We start from the raw sequence: 19,560 nt of genomic DNA, 5'->3' as shown, positions 1-19,560 counted from the left end.
TGATGATGAGCTGGAGCATCAAGATACAGCGACAACGGATCATTGATGGTGTCCGCGCACTTGACACACGTGGGCAAGTCTTGGAGGATGCCTAGTCTCCAGTCTAGCGGGTTGATTGATTGATTTTCTTTATTGTGTGGTTTCGCTTCTATTCCGTATACGTCCGAGGACATACATGGCGCCTTCATACGGTGGTAAGCACTCAAGACCCAGCGCTTGGAAAGAACACGATGCCGATAACAATAGTTATAATACGATAGGTGCTTGTAGCCTCAGCCTTGCGACGCACAGACAAGGCTAAGGGGCACCGTCTTGACGACGGCGTTGACTAGAATCGTGGACAGAAGTAGCCCACGGTTTCTTTATTGTAATCCACATTTACTCAAGTGCCTTTCTGAGTGTAGCGGTAAGACATCTGCCAAGGTATGCGTCTACATCTTCATGCCTTGAGAGCTAACACCAAGTCTATCAACATCCCGCGTGCCCAGGTGCCGTCCATTCAGCCGTTTGAGGGAGCTCTCAAGATCCTTTCGGCGTCTGCATCCGGTCTGCTGTGACCTCTTGTTCAATCCGGTTATTGTAAATGGAACATGCAATAGAGAATGGGTCGTATGATAGTGGCATTCAGGCCGCCCGAGCCCTTTGGGCCTTCGATAAGCCATCAACTTCAAGGATAGCATCCACAAACGCACCGGGGCTCTCCTGAGGTATGTTCTCCCCTGCGCCCCGCACAATGTGATGTACCCTGGTACCGGTGAAAAGCGGCCCAGCTGCAGACCCGTCCGTCGCCGGGAACGTCGTGCTGAACTCGGGGTCGAGCGTCACCGCCGGGACCGAGATGGCCGGCTGCTCATCAAGCGTGCCCGCGAGCTCGGCATACGCGGGATCACCCGGTGTGGACAAGAGACGATTCCTGTAGAAGTCGATAGTGATGTTGACGAAGTCTGGATTCTGCAGCGCAGGCAGCGCGCGATCGACCTCTGCCTCGCTGAAATTCCACCGCGGCGAGTTCCTGGCCCAGATGGCGCGGGCGTACGCCCTCAGTCGCGTCTCGAGGGCGACGGGTCCATTGGGGTGGAGGAAGAGGTAGAAATACCACCGCGCCGCCTCGGAGTCCGGGTCCTGGGGCACCCACGCCCTGCGCTGGTCCTGGATCAGGTAGCTCCCCACCGTGACCATGCCGTCGCACCGGTCCGGCCAGACGGCGGCGACCACGTTGACAGGGATGGTGCCCCAGTCGAAGCCGGCGAGGATCGCGTGTTGAATCTCGAGGGCGTCCATCAGGGTAAGCAGGTCGTACCCCAAGGCCGCCTGCTCTGCGCTGCGGGGTGTAGATTCGTTGAGGAACTGGGTGCCGCCGTAGCCGCGTAGGTAGGGCACGATCACGCGGTAGCCCTTCTTGACGAGCCGCGGTGCCACCTCTGCGAAGCTGTTGATGTCATATGGGAACCCGTGCACGAGGATCACGGCTTCGGCGTCACGAGGCCCCTCGTCGTAGTACTCGATGCGGAGGAGAGATGCTGTGTCCACGTACTGGAGAGGCTCAAGAGTGGGCAGGGCGCTTTCGTTGTGGCCATATCCGTGTCTCGTGTCGAGCGAGTGACCTGTTCTTTCGACGAGGCCGCAGGCGCTGGTGATGCAAAGCGCAAGGGCGAGGTTGAGCTTGAAAAAGATCATATTTGGGTCGCGTGAGATTCCGTTTGAAGGGTGATACGATCAATACCCAGGACTGCTATGGGGGATCTGTTGCACCAGATGCTCTTTTAATCTTATTCACCCAAGCTGCTGCGGGGAGCCACAAAGTGATTCAGCTCGATAATTCGGGCGCAGCACCTGCTTTGCATATTATTGAATCCCTCAGCCTCATTGGAGATGATTCCAAATCAGATGAAGACAATGAAAGTTCCCTGCTATTTCCCTTAGTGCTTATTATGTGATGCAACTGCAGAAATTCTAGTGAACCAATGCCACCTCTGATTTCAAATACTTTTAGCTGAGCTAGCTAGTTGCCCAGTCTTCTTTCTTTTATTTGTTTCCTTGATGGTTCTAGATGTGAAGAGTCTCGTATTCAGAGTTCTCATCGGTGAGAACGGATCAGCTGTTGCGGGCGAATTACAAAGTAAAAACCCCCCAACACCTTTTGGGGCTGGCGTCCAGGATTTCCATGAAGTGGCCTAATTACGTACATAGGTATTTAGGTAGTAATCACTTCCTCTCCATGTTGCCAAAGAAGCCTGATTCTCAGGCCGTGAATGTGTTTGAAGCTACACAACCACTCATCCAAACTCACCCGGCCCGATCGAAGCCTGCCACTCCTGTTCTGAGATCATGAAATTAGTCTCCGTTTCACCTCCCTTGGTGATGTATACATCAATATATCGCAGATCTGCCCAGATCTGCCGTCATTTTGCGAGTGCACGAGCATTCTTGGGCCTAGGCAACATGTGATGCCACTCGAGCTTGGCTTCTCCGTCACAATGCCAATAATCCTCTTAAGCTCTCTGGGGGGCCAGAAGAAAACCTGAAGCCGCTTCATGTACAGGGAGATTCCACAACAGGCGATATCCCTGCAAAAGTCTCTGAGGACGTACACAGTGGCTGAGTCGTAGCGATATCCAAGGATGAAGGAGTTGGTCAAGGAAGAACGTGTGGCCAGCTCCCGACCGACCCTGGTGAATATTAGATCCCATGTCACTTGAAGACATGACGGTATGCTGCGAATGGGCATGTCCGCGATGCGTCCATCAAGCGGAAGTACAGGCCATGGGGTTGAATAGTCCATGTACCTTGGTTGAAGCCAATTAAAGTAAATAAGGTCCCGCAATTCCTGAGGGAGCATTTCGTGGAACAGCTTCTGAAAATTAGCACTCAGCAATGGTCGTTCCACACGGATGTTGTTATTCCTCAAGTGCTATTTTGAAGCGCGGTGGCCTGGTCTGCAGCAGCACAGGCTTCCGCGCTTTCAGATGTTGACCGTTCCCACGCCAATAAACGTTCGGCATCTGTGCGCAAACAATTCAAATTATGAATCACGAGGGACATTTTTCTATGTTTCTCAGAAGGGTCGTTTGATATTGGTGGGTTTTACCTGCGATTGACCATTCCGAAGGAACAAGGTCCAGCGCTGGATTTGCCTTGAAAATGTCGGATACGGAGCACCAGACAGGGGATCGGTCGCATGAGCTGCACGTGAGACAATGACTATGCCCCTAAGATAATCAGCTAATTGCCTGAACGGGAAGGTGGAAGCTCAGCGCGCCACCGAATCCTTTGTGGTGAGCATCAGGGCGTAAGCAGGCCGAAAAGTAGGTATCAAGCACAGAGGATTCCACACATGCATGCCGCTTAAGCGGCTTACAAATGGACTTGAAGACTGCAACCTCTTTCCTCTCCCCCCACTGTAGATGCTTCTTACGGGCTCGCGTTGCCCGTGTTCACTTCATAAGCGCCCAATGACCTTATTTACATTAGGAAAGGCTGCAAACCTGAGTTTCGATTCTGTATCTATGTCAGATCTGTTGACATAGACTAGCATGCCAGTGCTGTATCTACGTAGGACAGCATGCAGCAGTCAGCAGATGAGTATATCAAACCACTCAAGCAGGCTCTCTCAATTATTGATTAGTTTGGTACACGCTTATCACTCTTGATTCAATATTGTAGGCCGTCCTATTTGTTTCTATCTCAATGGGCCATTAACAGCCGCTGATGCCATGAATACTACCTAGAGAATCAAGGTCTTTGTGATCTCTCATATGCCTCTACACAGCTTCATCGTGTAAATTCATTGTATAGAGACGACTATCAGAAATCACATGTGGATGCTCAAGAGTTTCTGTCAGAGCCTTGAAAGATCTCACTTCACTGTTGGGCTTTCGAAGCACACCAAACACCTCAGCCGGCAGGGCAACCATGGCTTTCCAAGTTCGTGTTGAGGAAATAACAAACGGCATTAAAGAGCCTTTAGAAAATAATCCATAGCCGGCAAGCACGTTTGAGGGTGAATATTGGAGACTGCAGAGGAGCCTTGGTCCAGCGGAATGCGCCGCCGGACGGGACGCCAACGATGTCGAGCTTTTCAGGCAATTGTGTCCTTTGCTTGTTCTTCCGGCACAGAGAAAGGTGTAGATTGTTGCCGCGGCGAGAAAAGAAGGTTAGAAGAATGTACAATAATTTATAGAAAACGATATTGCGTAGTATTTGCGAAGAGAGCCCGGACCAGGTTGGTGGATCGACTTGCATCCCATGAGGATGGAGATTACTACCTTGCTGAGAGAATCGCGGAAACCATGTATCCCATTTGAATTGAGAAAAGAATGCGATGTTGCTGATTCAAACAAGAGAAAGGCCGGGCGGGGATCGGGGTACCTGTGTACCATTGCCGACTTTGCATGACCGTGGCCACCCGGGCACACAACTAGAACCTGGAACTCATCCTATATCCAAGCCGGTTACACGAAGCCACGCCATGTGCTGCCACCGAAATAACACCGGCCGGGTGTAGGACAGCCGAAATATTGACTCAGATCACTCAGCGACAGGAGTACATGACCACGGTCTTTCTGAATCTCAACGTTGGATGTTAGTCTCGACCACCTGGACATGTCGATCATTGCTTTTGCTGACACTTCTAAATTTATCGAGGCATTTGACCTGTGCCACCGAAGTCTCGGGCAATATTGTCAATAGCCATATTTTGCACATGCCACGACATAGTACGTTTCTTTTTCCTCTTTCTGGTGGCCAGGCAACCACCTTCAAAGAGCACTCGGGTGAGAGGTGGCGGGGCTGCGATGCTTACTTCATGTAATGTAACCTTCCCGCTCAGGTGTGTAACCATTTCCTTTATCTGCCAGAAGCCCTTTCATGCGCAAGGTAATTTGACGTGTCGACAATCCAACATATCCAGGTGTTAGCTTTCAAGATATGCCACAGGAGCGAAGTCCGGATGCACAAACTGGGGTCCTGCCCGGTTGACAACAGCGGCAGTCAAACCTTGAAGTGCAGGATGCAATAAATCTACCAGCGTAACTTACAGACCCAGATCCACTAATAAAGTCTCAATATTGGCTCCAGAATACGGTAGTCATAGTAATATAACGAACTGCTTTGCGTGGCAGCAAGGGTCATGGTCACCCAACTACACATGTACGTAGTTTGAGCATGTGAAACGATGAAGGCCGTATTCATACAACCCGGGACAGAGATAATATTCAAAATAGCCCAGTGTGTTTGTGGGTTTAATTCAGGGACTTCACGGCACCATCAAAATACGTGGACCATATTGCGCCAGAAATGAGATCTTCTATCTACAGTGTACGGAAATCTTCTAGTCAGTAAAAGTAATCTTCATTGGATTCAGAGGCTTGTGGAATAAAAAAAAAGGAAAGCCATGAAATGTTATTGCACCCATCCCGGGTAGTCAGCAGGATGACTGAGAGCTTCAGAATAGCATATAAATAAGAAAATAATCACTCTCATCTGGCCACATCCTACTGGGCTACGATGTAATAAAGCCAAGATCCCATAACTGGACCTATATAATGCTTGCTATAATTTGGCACTTGGGAGCAGCCAGGCTAGGTCACAATTGTATTTAAGACGAAAGCTTTCTTCTTTGATAGCCAACAAGCACGAAGATGGGGGCTGTGGGGTATCCCAGACTTGAATCGGTCTCTGCGCAATTCATCTATTTGACGATACGCTGCCATGTAGACTATGAAATGTGAAAGTCTAAATTCGGAATCAAGGAAAAACTGTGTTGAAGTAAACGAAACACCTTGGAACGTCAGATCCCCCTAGCCCTAAGGGCGACCTGCAATGTGGAGGCAAAACTGGCCACATGATCACTTCCAATCATTGTGTAGTGCGCGCCTTGGACAGCATGAAATACTGGCTCTGTTCGGCAGAAGTCCCTCCATTTGCTCAAGTGTACTTGAACCCATTCTTCCGATGATGCAGCTGCCACTTTCAACGGCTTTGCATGGAAGACGTCGAGAACGTCGACCAAGCCGCTGGGCTCGTATTCCGTCGCCATGCTCTGCGTGATTCCAGTCAGTATTCTCACTCATTCGACGTCTAGGGATCATTCCTGCCACTTACCTGGAGGCTGAACGCCACATCAGCCCATCCTGAGAGTTCGGTCTCGCCTAGACCAAGCTCTTCCATCCGAGCCTTATCAGCGTCTCGGATCAGCTGAGTCACAGCAGCACTGCGAGATAATTCCCGGAAGCCTTCTTGTTCGCGGACATCAGCATGCTCTTCCGTCGTCAAGTCTAAAAAGTATGCCAGATGAAGGAGGCACATGTTCCAGTTCAAATGCCGCATGCGTGCCTTGATGTGTGGGGGGAGGTTGAAGCTGCCCAGAAATCGAACAGAGCCGTCTCCATCCATGGAGTTGAGCACCTTGGTGATTTCAAACGCTAGCATAGTGCCATAGCTGTAACCAGCAATAGCATACGGACCACTCGGCTGATACTGTCGGATAGCGTTCACATATACCTCGACCGTCTCCGCGATAGATGAGAAACAAGTCTGCCCAGGCTCGAATCCCCGCGCCCTCAGTGCGTACACAGGACGGTCATCGATAGCCATATGCTTAGACAGGCCAACAAAGACCAGGATCTCACCCACTCCCGGATGAACCAGCCACAGAGGCGCCTTCTTGCCCTGTGCTCTCAGAGTCACCACCGGGTCGTATTCGGTCGCCGGTGACGCTTCTTGACCAGCGGAATGTCGGGCCAGATGCGATCTGAGGGCAGTGGCCAAGGACCGAGCAGTCGGATGCTTCATAAATACCACGACGGGTATTGTTACATTGAACTGGGTGTCTATGGAGCGCTTGAGTCGGACGAGGTCCATGGAGGTGCAACCAACGTCAAAGAGGGAAGTCTCAACACCCATTTCGTCGACACAAAGTCCTAGCGTCGTTGAGAACTGCTTGAGGATAAATGATTCTTCCTCGGTGGGGCCAGAGCTTCCCGATGCCCTCAAGTGCTTCACAGCGCTCACAGCGGTACGATGCAGAGCCAGGTCGCGATCAAACTGACCCGCTTCGAATAGTGATCTCATCTTGGCTCGAGAAATCTTCCCGAGTGTTGTTGTTGGGATTAATGAGACCGAGTCTTGCTCCAGGCAGAAGGAGATGGGCTGATGACCGCAACACATCAAGCATGCCCGTGATACCAAGTCGTTGATTTCAACTCGCTCTTCATCAGCGATTGGGAAGTGATGAGGGATGCAGGCAACGGTGATTTGCTCAGTATGAGCCGCCCTGGATGGAAAGCTAACAACACGGTTGACACGTGTCCCAAGAGCCTGTTCTACCGCCGATTGAACAGTAGTGCAAGGGACTTTGACGCTGTTCAGGTTGAAGACATCTTTTTGCCGGCCACACAAATGAAGGTTGCCGTTGCGATCGATTTTCGCCTGGTCGCCGGTCCGAAACCAGCCATCGGAAGTGAAAGCAGCCCGTGTTGACTCGGGGTCGCGGTAGTAATGGTCGAAAACAACGTCCCCGCAAAGTTCGAGGTCGCCTATCTCATCGATGAGAACCTCGGTTTTCGTGGGCTCAGAGCCAGCCGCGACGACGCGCATCTCGATTCCTGGAATGCATTTGCCCAGACAGCATGTAGAGCAGCTGTTTTTGATGTCATAGTCGGGACTCTCGAGACTGAATATAGCCCCCGCGCAAGTTTCTGTCATGCCAAATCCCGGGACGATGACATTGTTGCGTGCGCCGTATCTCATAAGTAGAGACAGTGCGGCGATGCAGGTTTGCGTGTCATTGGCCTCGCCACCAGAGGTCAAGAAAGCCAGGTTGGACAAATCCCATGGTCCTGGACCCGATAGAGCATCGACAACTTGGACTAGTTTGGCGAGGAAGAAGTTTGGCGCAAACGTGAAAGCAACACGGTGCTCAGTGAGAAGATCGAGGAATCTCGTAGGCGAGGAAACAATATCCGCCGCGTGGACGTGTATCTGTTCGGCGTTAAGCCAGAGGGCCAGGATATGGATTTCCACCAGGCTCGCGACATGATCCAAGCCGAGCCAGTTCAACAACGGCCTGTTGTCATCGGGCAGTCGTCCAACTGACGCCTTCCCTCTGACACTAGCTAACACCTGATGGTGTGTCAAACTGACTGCTTTGGCGTTCCCCGTACTGCCAGACGTCAACATCAACAATGCAGGGGTCCATCCACCAGTGTAATGAGGGTCTGTTTGCTGTTCTCTTTGGCTTTCTGCCCCATTGCTCAGTTCGGAGAATGCACCGGTGTTGCTGAGCGTCTCCGTGGTGTATTTTCTCAATGTGTCACATCCGTCGAAAGAGGGAAGAAGCTCGACATTAGTGATGGTAATGGGAGACTCCAGACAAGACGATAGATTCTGTAAATGACGCTTGCGATGTTCTTCAATATTACTGAAGGCCGCCGAAAGCACCGGTAGGCCATCCGCGAGGACCACTGACCAGAACCAAAGTATGTTCTCCCAGTGATCTCCCAGATGTATGAGAATAGGCTTTTTCTCACGGAATTCCGCCAAAGATCGTATCACTTGGCTGTTTCTTTTGGCCAGAGAGTATAGGCTCCTGACTGACATGCGATTGGGTGCTGAGATGCTCCCAAGAGGATAGAACAAAAGATCGCCGCATGAGTCGTGATCAGCACAGGCCTTGAGAAGTTCTTGAAGAGATGAGGTAGTGCCCATCCTGGTGAATTATGCCGTTGGCTATTTTGAGTAGATGGCCAGAAACTGCATAAAAAGGTCGGTGGTCAGCTGAGCTCTCGTGCGGTGAGGTTGGTAACCTTTGAGACTCTGGTAAAGTCAAGAAGGATGCTTCACATCGTCCTAGATGGTTGGGAGATCTACCCTACTTATTTTATGCCATCCCAACGTGTTAGCAATCAGCCGCCATCGTCGACATGGTGGCTTGGTGAAGCTTTCAAAGCGGCCTCTGTTCATCTCCTCCGAATCCCTCCCACCCATTCTTCTTCTAGGAGAGTGGCGTCAATGCCGCGGACCTTGACCGGTTGATGGATCGGAGCCCGAGAACAGGGAAACAAAATGGCTTGAAAACCTACCAATGAGAGATCCATATCCTAATGCACTCACAGAAACCTGTGTGACAGATGTTCTTGCAGCACGGTCGAGGAGATGACAGCCCGTCAAGGTTGGAACAGACCCCGTGTGCGCACATTATGGCGGCGAGCCTGCTTCCAACGAATCAGTGACTCGATGGGTCTATCTGAAGCCCATTGCCTCATACAAACGACAATCTCCGAAAGACTTTGCGCGATCGTGGCGTTGATGTGGGTAACATTGATCGAGGCAAATAATCACAAAAGCCGAGGAAGACGCAAGACATGTCACACAGATCTACATTCCATGCAATGTGTCCGGGGACATTGCAAATGATTGGAATTTGAGGCGTCGAGGATGATGGAAAGGACCCAGTCCGAATCTGATGTCCGACAAACCCGAGCGTGTCGTACACGGCATGGTTACCTACAGCTCCAGACCCTCTGTTGTGTTCGTGCCCGGCGGCTTCGGGTTTAGTCGGTTGAAGTCACCGAGTAATAGCTGAGCAGTCAAACCAGTTCCGCCGTTTCACTACCCGAGCGTCGACATCAACATACAGAAATAGCGGTGAGTCCAATTACATTAATCCTGACGCCCTCGTGTATCGTCGACGTTCTTCCGGTGAGTTCGGCGCTCGAAAATCTCTCCGTGGACGTAGCACGCGGACCGAAGCACTTCGTAGCCTTTTACAACCCACCCAATCCCGAAACTACTTTCTCCATCCTCACATATGCTGGTAGGTCTACCAACGAGTCTACCCCACGGATCCTATATCGTCCCGCTAACTGTTTTAGCTTCTGTTCCGTATACGTCCGAAGACATACATGGCGCCTTCGCACGGTGGTGAATGAGGCACAGAGTTGAAAGATCATATAGTGTCGATGACAGTGGTAAAATTACGATAGGTGCTGGTTGATTTACGTGGGGGAAAACATTGACAAATCAGTCTGACTACTTTCAACATAGCTGAGTGGAAAACTCAGGTCTTACACCAACCTATATCTGCATCTGCAGTAATCAAAATGTCTCACAAGGTTCACTGGGCCGGGGCTGCCATGCAAATTTATTTGTCCGTATTTAAGGAAACAGCTAGAATTTTACATTACTTATGGAAAGTCTACTAACTTGGCTGACCCGGCCCTCCAAAAAAGTATTTGTTCTACTATACCAAGTTGCCTCTTACTTCTTTCAAACTACCATCGTCCCGCAACCCTCTAATCGCTTGGTCTATCAGCCCCAGAAACGAATCCTGATCGATCGCAACATCATCAGTCTGCCAATTGGGTTTAGTCCCAATCTCATGGCTCGCCGGAAGCTCACCGTGGCCCGTGAAGTATTTTATACCCATCATCTGAGCCAGGTTCTTGAATCCCTTGTGTTGAAAATTAGGAGGCCTGATTTCAACCACAGCGCCATGGGTCATAAACATGGTGTGCGTCAAACCAGCACCATGTACTCCGACTAATATGTCGGTCCGCTGTATCATTGCCAACTGCTCTGGTATGGACAAGAGTTCGAAGTCCACTGACGACACGTTGACGTTCGGGTACTTTACTTCGACGGCTTTTAGCAATGCCTCAGCGCCTTCGAGTTTACGCCGTCCCGTCCGGTCGATGAAGAGCAGATTCAGCATCCCCTTCGGCCGAGAAGGTGTCTTTGTCAAGGGGGTCAGCATGTAGTGAGTTTTGATGCGATTGACAAAGACCCTAAGGTTCACCGAATCTGTGCAGTTGCGGTCTTCCCAATCGTTTTGCCACAGGGGATTACTGCCGCCGGGCAATGGTACGATGATATTGTGAGGGTGCAAGCCGTCCGTGATTGACTGGTGTTCCTCGGGCGATGCGCGGATCGCTGATAATCGGACAGGAGCTATGCCTGTAAGGAGTGACCAGAGCTCATATAATGGTCCATCTGGTAAGTCGTCAAGTATTACAACTTGGACATTGTGATCTTTGCTTGGAATAGTCAAGAACGGGGGACCTGTCGCATTTTCGATTGGCTCCACCGGCAGGTCGTTATTAACGCGGCTCATGCGCAATGTGTCGAGGGTCATGGTCATCGACCAAATTTCCATGAGATTGTGCCAAATGTTTCTTTCGCCCTCGCGCTTGACAAGAATTGCGTATTTGTTGGAAAGCGCCGTGGTTGTAAAGGAGTTGTGTTCGGGCTGCCCGGAAGGACCGGTGCCCAGTCCTACATCGACAAACCGATCGAATATCGTTCGTGGCCCGGTCTCGTACCAGTGTTGTCTGATGGCATGGAAAGGAACAATCCCCCGAGAAGACTCGATCTGATCAGGTAACCTGACTTGGCAGTCAAGCGCGAACTTCCCTTTCGTCGAGTTGAAGATAGCATTCTGCCCGATGCAGAAAGTGTCGCGACCCTTATCAGCGGAAATTGTAGCGTGGAAACAAGTCAAGTGGCTGGAGCCAGATGAGCAATACTGGATCGAGTGGTTCGTAAAGTCGCTGAGATACTTGGGACTGAAGCGGTTGATGCAGTATTCTGGGTCGTCCCCTGTTTGTACAGTGTCTTCGATGACTCTGTATTCTGCCGGGACTGGGAGTGGCCCGCTTTGGGGTATTATCAGATCTCCCCGCCGTGATTCTGTCGGCAGCAGCCGCGAAAGGCTGTCAAAGCTGTCTTCTGAGGAAAAGACATGATAAGTCGTCAGGCACAGGAATATACTGAGGAAGCTTATTACAAAGCGTCTTCGACCGCCAAAGAAGAGTTGAGGTAGCATCATGCACTATAGTAGAACGGCCTGTACTCGTGACAGAACCGTAGTATATCTGAAAGCCACATAGAAGCACGTATTAAGTTTGAGCAGCAAGTCCAGAGGAATTTAGGAATGACGCTAATAGACGGCAGTCGAAAGAGCCTGCAGGCAGGACATCTGGAGACAGGCATCCGGGGCAACGGCTCGGATCCACCATGAGTCCAGCCATCCTCGACCACATGGTCGCGCTGCCGAGCTTTAAACGACAGCGGTTGGTACATTGTGTAAAATGAAAATCCCCCTGTGGATCTTAGAAGACAAAAAGGACCCGCCAGACCCAATTATTCCAGGCTGTTGGTTCTGTTCGATGCTTCAGCGACCCATCCTCACAACCCATTGAGTGGGTGCTTCACTTGGCGACTCTTCTCTTATTCGCCAGGACAGGCTTTGTCAGACCAACAGTATGCCGGGACCCGCAATACTTCACCCGTCGGCTCCCATGACTTACAAGCAGAGGACCAACACCATTTCACACAACGGGTCTTCTGATTCCAACCAAATCGGGCCACTCTCGCAGTAATGAACGGAGATTTCAACGCCGCCTACCGGTGCACTCTTTCTCGGAGTCAAGAGGGTTAGATCTCAACGGGTCAACCCCGAAGGTTCCTAGGTTTGTAGAGTGAACGTGGCATGGAGGACTTGTGCTGGCTGCCATCGTGTGAACTCATGCCGAGTCGTCGGGCGACTGATTCAGCAGTGGGTACATTGGGATCACCTCGGACCTTGGCCGGTTGGTCTTTTTGGGCGGCTGTTGGCAATGCGAGCGAATTTCAGTTGCCTTCTCAGCGCCTCTTGGCCTGTTTCTTGCCTTGGGTTATTCCTCCAGTGATGGGCAATGGTGAAATTGCATATCCACCAGCATCAGCTTTCAGTCTTCTGATTATCCTTTAAGCTTAATAGGCAATTGATTTCAGATTTCAGCCTGACCCTGGTCCCTTCGTAGAAACAGGGGCCTTTGGCGTCCCAGGGGGGAACCAGAGGGAGTCCCTTCTTACAAGTTTGTGAATCTCGAGTCACAGCGGTACTGTCCATCCATACAAAAAGCCCTCAAGGTGTCCGGGGGGCTTTTCGCCCAGTAATTCACTCTGGCCCCTGCAGAGGTGTAGAAAGCTTGGAATCCAACGCGTGTCCCACAATTGTAATCCTTCATATGGATCCCCTCTCAGCTTCGTATTCATGGATAAAGTCGTCTGGTAGGATTTGATCTGTTCAGCTAGTCTGATCGGAAACACGCTCAGGGGATAAAGGGATCGACCGGGGCCGTTCTCCCGCCGTTATCCTACCGCTCCGGTTTTCCAACATATTGCACCGCTCCACTCCCTTCGGGGGCCACTTTCCTCGCAGATCTGTTCCCAGGTAACACCTATCTGCTCACATGCGCATTTTCAAGAACTTGGGACTTGCCAAAAATGTTCTTCGGTGGTAGCCTAGCCAGCGGCTTCACCGGCGTTTCCGTCATACTCTACGCCTCCCGAGTCCTTGCGGACTCGCCTGGTTGTGTGCCACGCCCCATTTCCCTGGACATATCCAACGTCACATTATCAAACAGCAAGACAGCATGGGGTGTTGGTATGACTGTCGGTACGCCTGGGCAGCCCATGGCCGTCATGCCGCAATGGTACGCAGCGAGTGATTCACACGAGTTTTCCTTGTCCCACAACGGTCGACCCGAGACTAAAGTCTGTATCAAAGGCCACTGAACAGTACCATGTTGTATGGAACCGATGGTCACTGTGAGCTACGAAGCGCGGATGAGTGGTCGAAGTCATCATGCATTACATTCCGCGGGGGCGCCTACAACAGCTCGGGCTCGAGCACCTCGACGACCAACTACCCGTCGTCACTATACACCGTCGATACCGTCGCGCGAGGATGGCCGTATCCCTACCCTGGCACTGACCATGTCTCGGACACTTTGAGCGTCGCCGAAAATACCACTATTCTGGAGTTCCCTCTGAACGTAGCCCAGAGCGCTTGGGACGAGCAGGCCTACCTACCGATGATGGCATTGGGTCTCGGAACCAACTCGACAATCTTGAACGTGCTGAAGAGCTCTGGAAGAATTATTTCGCGCTCATGGTCTTTCTTCTTTGGCTCGTGGGGATGGGATAACCGCATGGACGGCAGTTTCACGTTTGGTGGCTACGACGCAGGCAGGGTGACCGGCAAGGGATCGGAACACTCACTGGCTTTGCCAAGTTCGCCCTGCCCGTCACGCATGGTCGTGAGCGTCACAGGAATGGAGCTCAATTTCCCCAACGGCAGCAGTGCTAGCATAATGGGTACGTCGGATTCGAGTGCTCTAGCTGTTTGCCTCTACCCGTCTGTGCCGACAATGATGAGGATGCCGCTTGAGCCGTACTTCGAAAACTTTATGAGGGCGACAAAGAACTCGATCTACAGAATGGGGAGAACGGAAGGAATTTACTATTGGAATATGAGATACCCAGAAAACATCCCTGCGTCAGTCCTTACAATCTTACCAGTTTACCCTAGGGATTGAGGCGTAAAACCGCTAACATGTTGCAGCTATGACGGCGACTTGACAATAACCCTCGACACTGGACTGAAGGTCACTGTGCCCAATGATCTTCTCGTTGTGCCTCATCTCTATCTGGACCAGGTAACGGGCGACACAGTCAGCAATGCGACCGAGCCCGACCTGCTCATCGACTCTCTACAGGACGTCGAAAAAGACGAAATGGCCATGTTCGGCTCTATATTCTTTTCGGTAGTCTACCTCTCAGCCAACTACGACACTGGAAAGTTCACCTTGTGGAGGGCGAACAGGAGCCCCGACGCAGTCGAAGACCTGCGCACTGTAGGAGCCGACGGGGAAGACCACATGAGCTTCTGCGCAGCCTTAACGGTGGATATCCACAGCAACTTCACGGACCCAGCGAATGAGACGGACTCAACAAATGACACGGACTCAGCGGTTGATACGAATCCAATGAATGGTACCGACTCGGCGGGTGGTACAGCAGGAACCACAGCGGCTGATGGTCGCCTGGCTACCGGAGCGATTGCCGGCATCGCGGTTGGTATTGTCGGCGCTTTTGCAATAGCCATAGGGGGTCTCGTGTGGTGGTTCTTGCGTGGCAAGAGGAAAACGGCCGCCTCCAAGGCTGCCGAGCTCGAGGAACCGGTCCAGAGGGACCTGCCCCCAGAAGTCACAGGCTTCTATGGAACACCCTTCGAAGCAGTCCCCTTCAACGGAACAAGCTTCGATGGCACACAACGGCCGGAGCTACCCAATGACTCGGCCCACAAGTTTGAGTTGCCTGTATCGGGCTCTCCTGCCTTCTTCGAGCTGCCTGGCCACCGCTACTAGGGGATCCTTGGGCATCGAGCGCTTGTTTTGTTAGCTGCACATTGATGTCGGCACTGGCTCTATAATATCCACTTGAAGAAGCTAATAGTACTAGTAGTATAATTGCCTGCACACCAATCACTATAGGGCATTGTCACATGCTGACACGCATGACAGAATTTAGTTCTTGTCTTTCCCAGCGACGTCCTAGTCTCTTTCCAGTGTTGGCCTTGATCTTGTGATTTTCTTCCATCGTTCTTCTCAAAAGTAGCTAGCCCTGAAAGTATTTCCACGGCCCGGGTCTTCATTGTGCTCGTTCCTGTGGCATCACATCAGATAATGCACCTCAAATGCGCTGACCCCACTTCTTCTTGGAATGAATATGGCATTGAATTATTAGGGTGCGTATTTGAATGCCGAATGAAGAACGCTTATTTTGTCTTTCTTCTCGCAGCCTACCCTTTGATTGCAAAACGTGACTGACGCCCTCGACCCCTGACCGCCGATACCTTCCCTTTTCGCCTTTGGGCTTTCAATTTAGTCGTCTTCGCTGGTACAACAAATTCAGAGTACCGAGATTCTGAAGTGTCAAATGGTAACTCTGGACTGTAACTGACCAACAGTACCTTGATCGTGAGCAGGGCTCCACGCTCGCCAAGTGACTTGAACAGGTCTAGGAATGCTGAAAGCCAGTGAAAACCTGAATCGGTTTCGAAATGCCCGTTGAGCAGTTCCAAATCCATGACCAAGTAAACATTACCCGATAGTCCGGATAAGAGATTTTGCAAAAGAGCAAACCACTCTTTCTCGGAAGGGCTGCCCGAAAAAGCCGCAGCGTTGAGGGACATGGACTTCTCTGTCTGTCCCGTTCGCCGAAGATCCAGGACCTGCCGTACCAGATATTTGAGGACGTCTTTGGTGGACATGCTCTTAGCAGCGGCGCCCTCCTGCGACGTGCCAATGGCGAATATAATTGGGATTCTATTCAGTTGCAGCTGCTCGATCACGTCGACAGAGAAACACTTGAGTGCATGCCGCGAGCGAAAGTCTCCCTTGACTATTGAAATATCTGATTGATTTGATCTCGCCCACCGTCTCATGCGCGCAAATTCCCAAAAGCCCTCGGATAACTGACGGGCTTTATTCTGGGACGAGCGTTTCTGGTTGACCAGCAGATAACTCAAAGCTTTTTGTGGGGTCCACAAGTTCGGGCCCTCGAGTGACTGCATGATCTGTGAGAACTGCAAGTCAGTAACCTGCTTGTTGGTGTCGAGTGTGGTTGATGAGATCACTGTGAGACTTGGTCAGTAACCGCAGGGCTTTTCTCTACTAAAGTAGACATTTGCAAGCGCTCCTCTTTGCAGAATCAACTCACAACTTGTAGTTTTTGCGATTGCTTCAAGATGTTCAACGTAACTGGTCTCAAGGCTGTCCATTCTCGTCTTTACCGCCCCTAGCGCAGATTCTATGCGAGAAATACCAAGCACAGAGTCACGTATATCCTCAACATTTCTGTTCACCTGGCGCAGCTCAAACAGCTGTCCGCAGGCCGCCAAGTCTTTCACCAAGTATGACCCGCGCCGGATGTCCTCAAGAATATCGCCGTAGCGGAGATCGAACGGTTGTGTGAAACTATGAATTGTACGTTTGAGAGATCCTTCGGAGAACCATTTGTGGGCTCGCGTGAGGAACTTGAGTATATCAGCGGATAGATTCGACACCGCAGCTTTCATTCGGTCTGTTGGAAATAGACTGGAACGGATCTCCACGCGTGGTAGCGCATCTGCAATCTCAGACAGGGCCTTGGCCAAGCCTTTGACTGTCTTTTCGTGATTTATAACACCCTGGATCCCATGTCAGCTTGCATTGAGGCCCGAAATTAGTGCCTAGGTCCATTTTACCAGTAACAAGAACTTCATTCCTCCCCATATCAGCGAGACGGTTTCCGGGTGTTGCTGGATGAGCACGTCGACGACACCTTCGTAGAAAATCATCTTCTCTGATAACTGTCGCAGCCACTTTAAAGCCTTAGAGTCTGGTTTGCGAGCCTCATAGACTGTACTGCACTGCTTTATAGCATATTTGACATCCTCGATTTTGTTTCCCGGCTTGATGAGTTCAAACTTTTGCTTCTCATCCTTCGCTTGCCCCAAAAATTGAAGCGGTGCCGCCTCGAATTCGCTCTTCAAAAGGCGGACCCCATCCATGCTGTTGAGGCAAGCGCCGATCAATTTTCGCGTTTTCGCTAGCGATGATTCAAAGTCATGAAGATGTGATAGTAACTAGTACGGCGAAAGCTGAGCTGTTCATGTAAGCCATATCCTCTTCACTTTTAAGACAGAGTCTCGGTCGTTGAACAAATCTGTGGACAATCAAATGGCGTTTTTCTACTTCCAACACGTTCCATCGTGCAACACACCGTTGCTGCCTGCCTCGAAGTACCTGCGGTGCTGTACCACTTGGCTGCCTGGTCAGGAACCATGGAGCTGCAGCATGTCAGCAGCGCCGTATGCGTAATTGAGGGGTTGCCACCAATGAGCATCAACCACGATGCACTCCTGATCCTTCTGTGCACTCCAAAGGTGCAGTAGCTGAGTGGCAGTGCTTTTGGCCTTATTGCTGGTGTTGTAGGGTGAGCATCAGGGGGATGTTGCACGATACGCCCAAGTCACACGGCAGTAGGGAGCATTTTCCACGAAAGGCCGGCCGCCACATCCCCAGCCGGCAACACATTCAACCTCTTTCTTATGGTATTTCGTGCGCACAAGACTCCGAGTAAATCTCTTGTTTTGCCAGATGTCACAAGTCCCTGATCGTGATATTTTCCCGTATAACGTATTTATTCCTAATGTACGTACTGGCACTTTGAGTACAGACCTCGTAACACGTCAAGGCAAGAAGACCGACCTTCCCTCTGCTTTCGAAAAGTGCCTCAAGGAGTCTCGGATATCTCGCCTCAAGGCAACTCATCAATTCTTCCGCACTTTCCTCGAAAGGACCTTGACCGCTTTGCAGTACAGTGTGCGACTGAACTTTCTTTCATTTAACCACGACGATGAGAACGACCAGACGTTCCTCGAGCACTTTTCAGACCAAATCTCGACGATACTGCGCAATTTAAGCGAAACCATCACACGAACCATCCAGAATCTGTTTGGAGAGTTTGCAAGTCATCGAATGATACAGAACCTACTAAGAGAGAGTGGCATTACTTTTTTGCTCGAACAATCAACTCCAGAATCGTTGTTGGCTCGTGGCTTAGACGAGTGGGGATTGGCGCAACTCCGAAGATTATATAAACAGAGACCAGGACAGACACAGCTTCATGAGCTCTTTGAAAACTTTGAACTGAAACTTGCAAAATACCAAGTTCGAAAGCGGGGCTTAAAGCTAGCGGAAAATGGTGGATTACTGTCGAGATTGACTGAAGAGATTCGGAGCAGAACTTCGACATATGATAAGCAGGCTGCAACAGAGGAAGAGCAGTGGGGACTGAGTGATAAAGAAGACGAAGACGAAGACGAGAACGAGGACAAAGAACAAGACTCCCGCCTAGAGTCTGGAAAGAAGCAAGGCAACAAGAAAGAGGACCAAGGGAGAATCTGGAAGCATCTCACAATTTCAAGGGACGAGACCTCAGCCAGCGACTTTCTACACGAGAGAATCATCATCCTGTTTCTCAAGCCAAAGCTGGGCAGACGTGAGCAGGGGGAGGTGGGACACAACAGCAAAAGGGAGGAGGCTGAGACCTCAGAGTTCTCCGAGAGTGAAGAAGACACCCAGCTATCTGACACAAGCTCATCAGACCACGCTTCGGTTGACCACAGCTTTCCCCACCAAACATTGTTCAGACAGTCCTCCGTCGGAACAGGTCTAGATCCAGGCTTCTACCCCACCCGTCAACAACGGCATCCCGGTATGAGTGCCACTGACAGCGAGGACTCCGTGGCCGGAGTCCAGAATGGTGGAGGTGACTCGGTGATTTCGACCACCGAGAGTGATGGCTTACGGCGCAGCCAGCTGGTCAGTCGCATCAAATCGCTTGAGCTTGAGCTTCAACGCGTGGAAAACAACCAGTCGGGGCATAGAAACTGGAAGATCATTCATTTCATCTCGGGCGAGCGCATGATGACTCGGGAGTCGACCGGATATTTCGACAAGCCTGTCATGACTCCTGGTATCCAACACAACGACTTTACCCTGAAGGCATTCCTACCAGTCAAAGACGTATGGCATTATGTGAAGCAGGCAGGTCTGGACTTTGTGGTATCACGAAACTATTCGTGGTCGTCATTACAAGGCCAAGTTCAAGGCGCACTGGCCAAAAATCAACCACCGCCGGAACCTACACATTGTGATGAATACATTCAACTTCACTCCAAGCAAATGA

At 50.9% G+C, this 19,560-nt stretch overlaps 5 protein-coding genes across 5 annotated transcripts; 1 reads left to right on the top strand and 4 right to left on the bottom strand.

Moving 5' to 3' along the window:
* Nucleotides 1-259: 259 nt before the first annotated feature.
* Nucleotides 260-1,699, bottom strand: KVR01_010192 (uncharacterized protein). Its single transcript, XM_044791482.1, has one exon. It carries the CDS (start codon nucleotides 1,675-1,677, stop codon nucleotides 625-627), a length of 1,053 nt encoding a protein of 350 aa, XP_044640351.1. The 5' UTR covers nucleotides 1,678-1,699; the 3' UTR covers nucleotides 260-624.
* A 4,089-nt stretch (nucleotides 1,700-5,788) lies between these two features.
* Nucleotides 5,789-7,071, bottom strand: KVR01_010219 (uncharacterized protein; the record flags this gene model as incomplete). The annotated part of the gene is made up of 2 exons (XM_044789176.1): nucleotides 5,789-6,040; nucleotides 6,103-7,071. The coding sequence occupies 2 exons, from the start codon at nucleotides 7,069-7,071 to the stop codon at nucleotides 5,789-5,791; spliced, it is 1,221 nt and encodes a 406-aa protein (XP_044640378.1).
* A 3,169-nt stretch (nucleotides 7,072-10,240) lies between these two features.
* On the bottom strand, nucleotides 10,241-11,110 carry KVR01_010275 (uncharacterized protein; the record flags this gene model as incomplete). The annotated part of the gene is made up of 1 exon (XM_044783465.1): nucleotides 10,241-11,110. One exon carries the CDS (start codon nucleotides 11,108-11,110, stop codon nucleotides 10,241-10,243), a length of 870 nt encoding a protein of 289 aa, XP_044640434.1.
* Nucleotides 11,111-13,266: 2,156 nt separating this feature from the next.
* Nucleotides 13,267-15,191, top strand: KVR01_010648 (uncharacterized protein; the record flags this gene model as incomplete). The annotated part of the gene is made up of 3 exons (XM_044786382.1): nucleotides 13,267-13,475; nucleotides 13,550-14,320; nucleotides 14,387-15,191. 3 exons carry the CDS (start codon nucleotides 13,267-13,269, stop codon nucleotides 15,189-15,191), a joined length of 1,785 nt encoding a protein of 594 aa, XP_044640807.1.
* Nucleotides 15,192-15,302: 111 nt separating this feature from the next.
* Nucleotides 15,303-17,492, bottom strand: KVR01_010478 (uncharacterized protein). The gene is made up of 3 exons (XM_044784953.1): nucleotides 17,072-17,492; nucleotides 16,546-17,014; nucleotides 15,303-16,461 (listed from the first exon to the last, which is right to left on the bottom strand). The coding sequence occupies exons 1-3, from the start codon at nucleotides 17,375-17,377 to the stop codon at nucleotides 15,626-15,628; spliced, it is 1,611 nt and encodes a 536-aa protein (XP_044640637.1). The 5' UTR covers nucleotides 17,378-17,492; the 3' UTR covers nucleotides 15,303-15,625.
* Nucleotides 17,493-19,560: the final 2,068 nt, after the last annotated feature.

Source organism: Diaporthe batatas (assembly GCF_019321695.1).
Source record: "Diaporthe batatas strain CRI 302-4 chromosome Unknown Contig00013, whole genome shotgun sequence".
In the NCBI taxonomy this organism is placed as follows: Eukaryota; Fungi; Ascomycota; class Sordariomycetes; order Diaporthales; family Diaporthaceae; genus Diaporthe; species Diaporthe batatas.
Note: the sequence above shows the minus strand (reverse complement) of the source record. Positions and strands in the feature narration are given on the sequence as shown.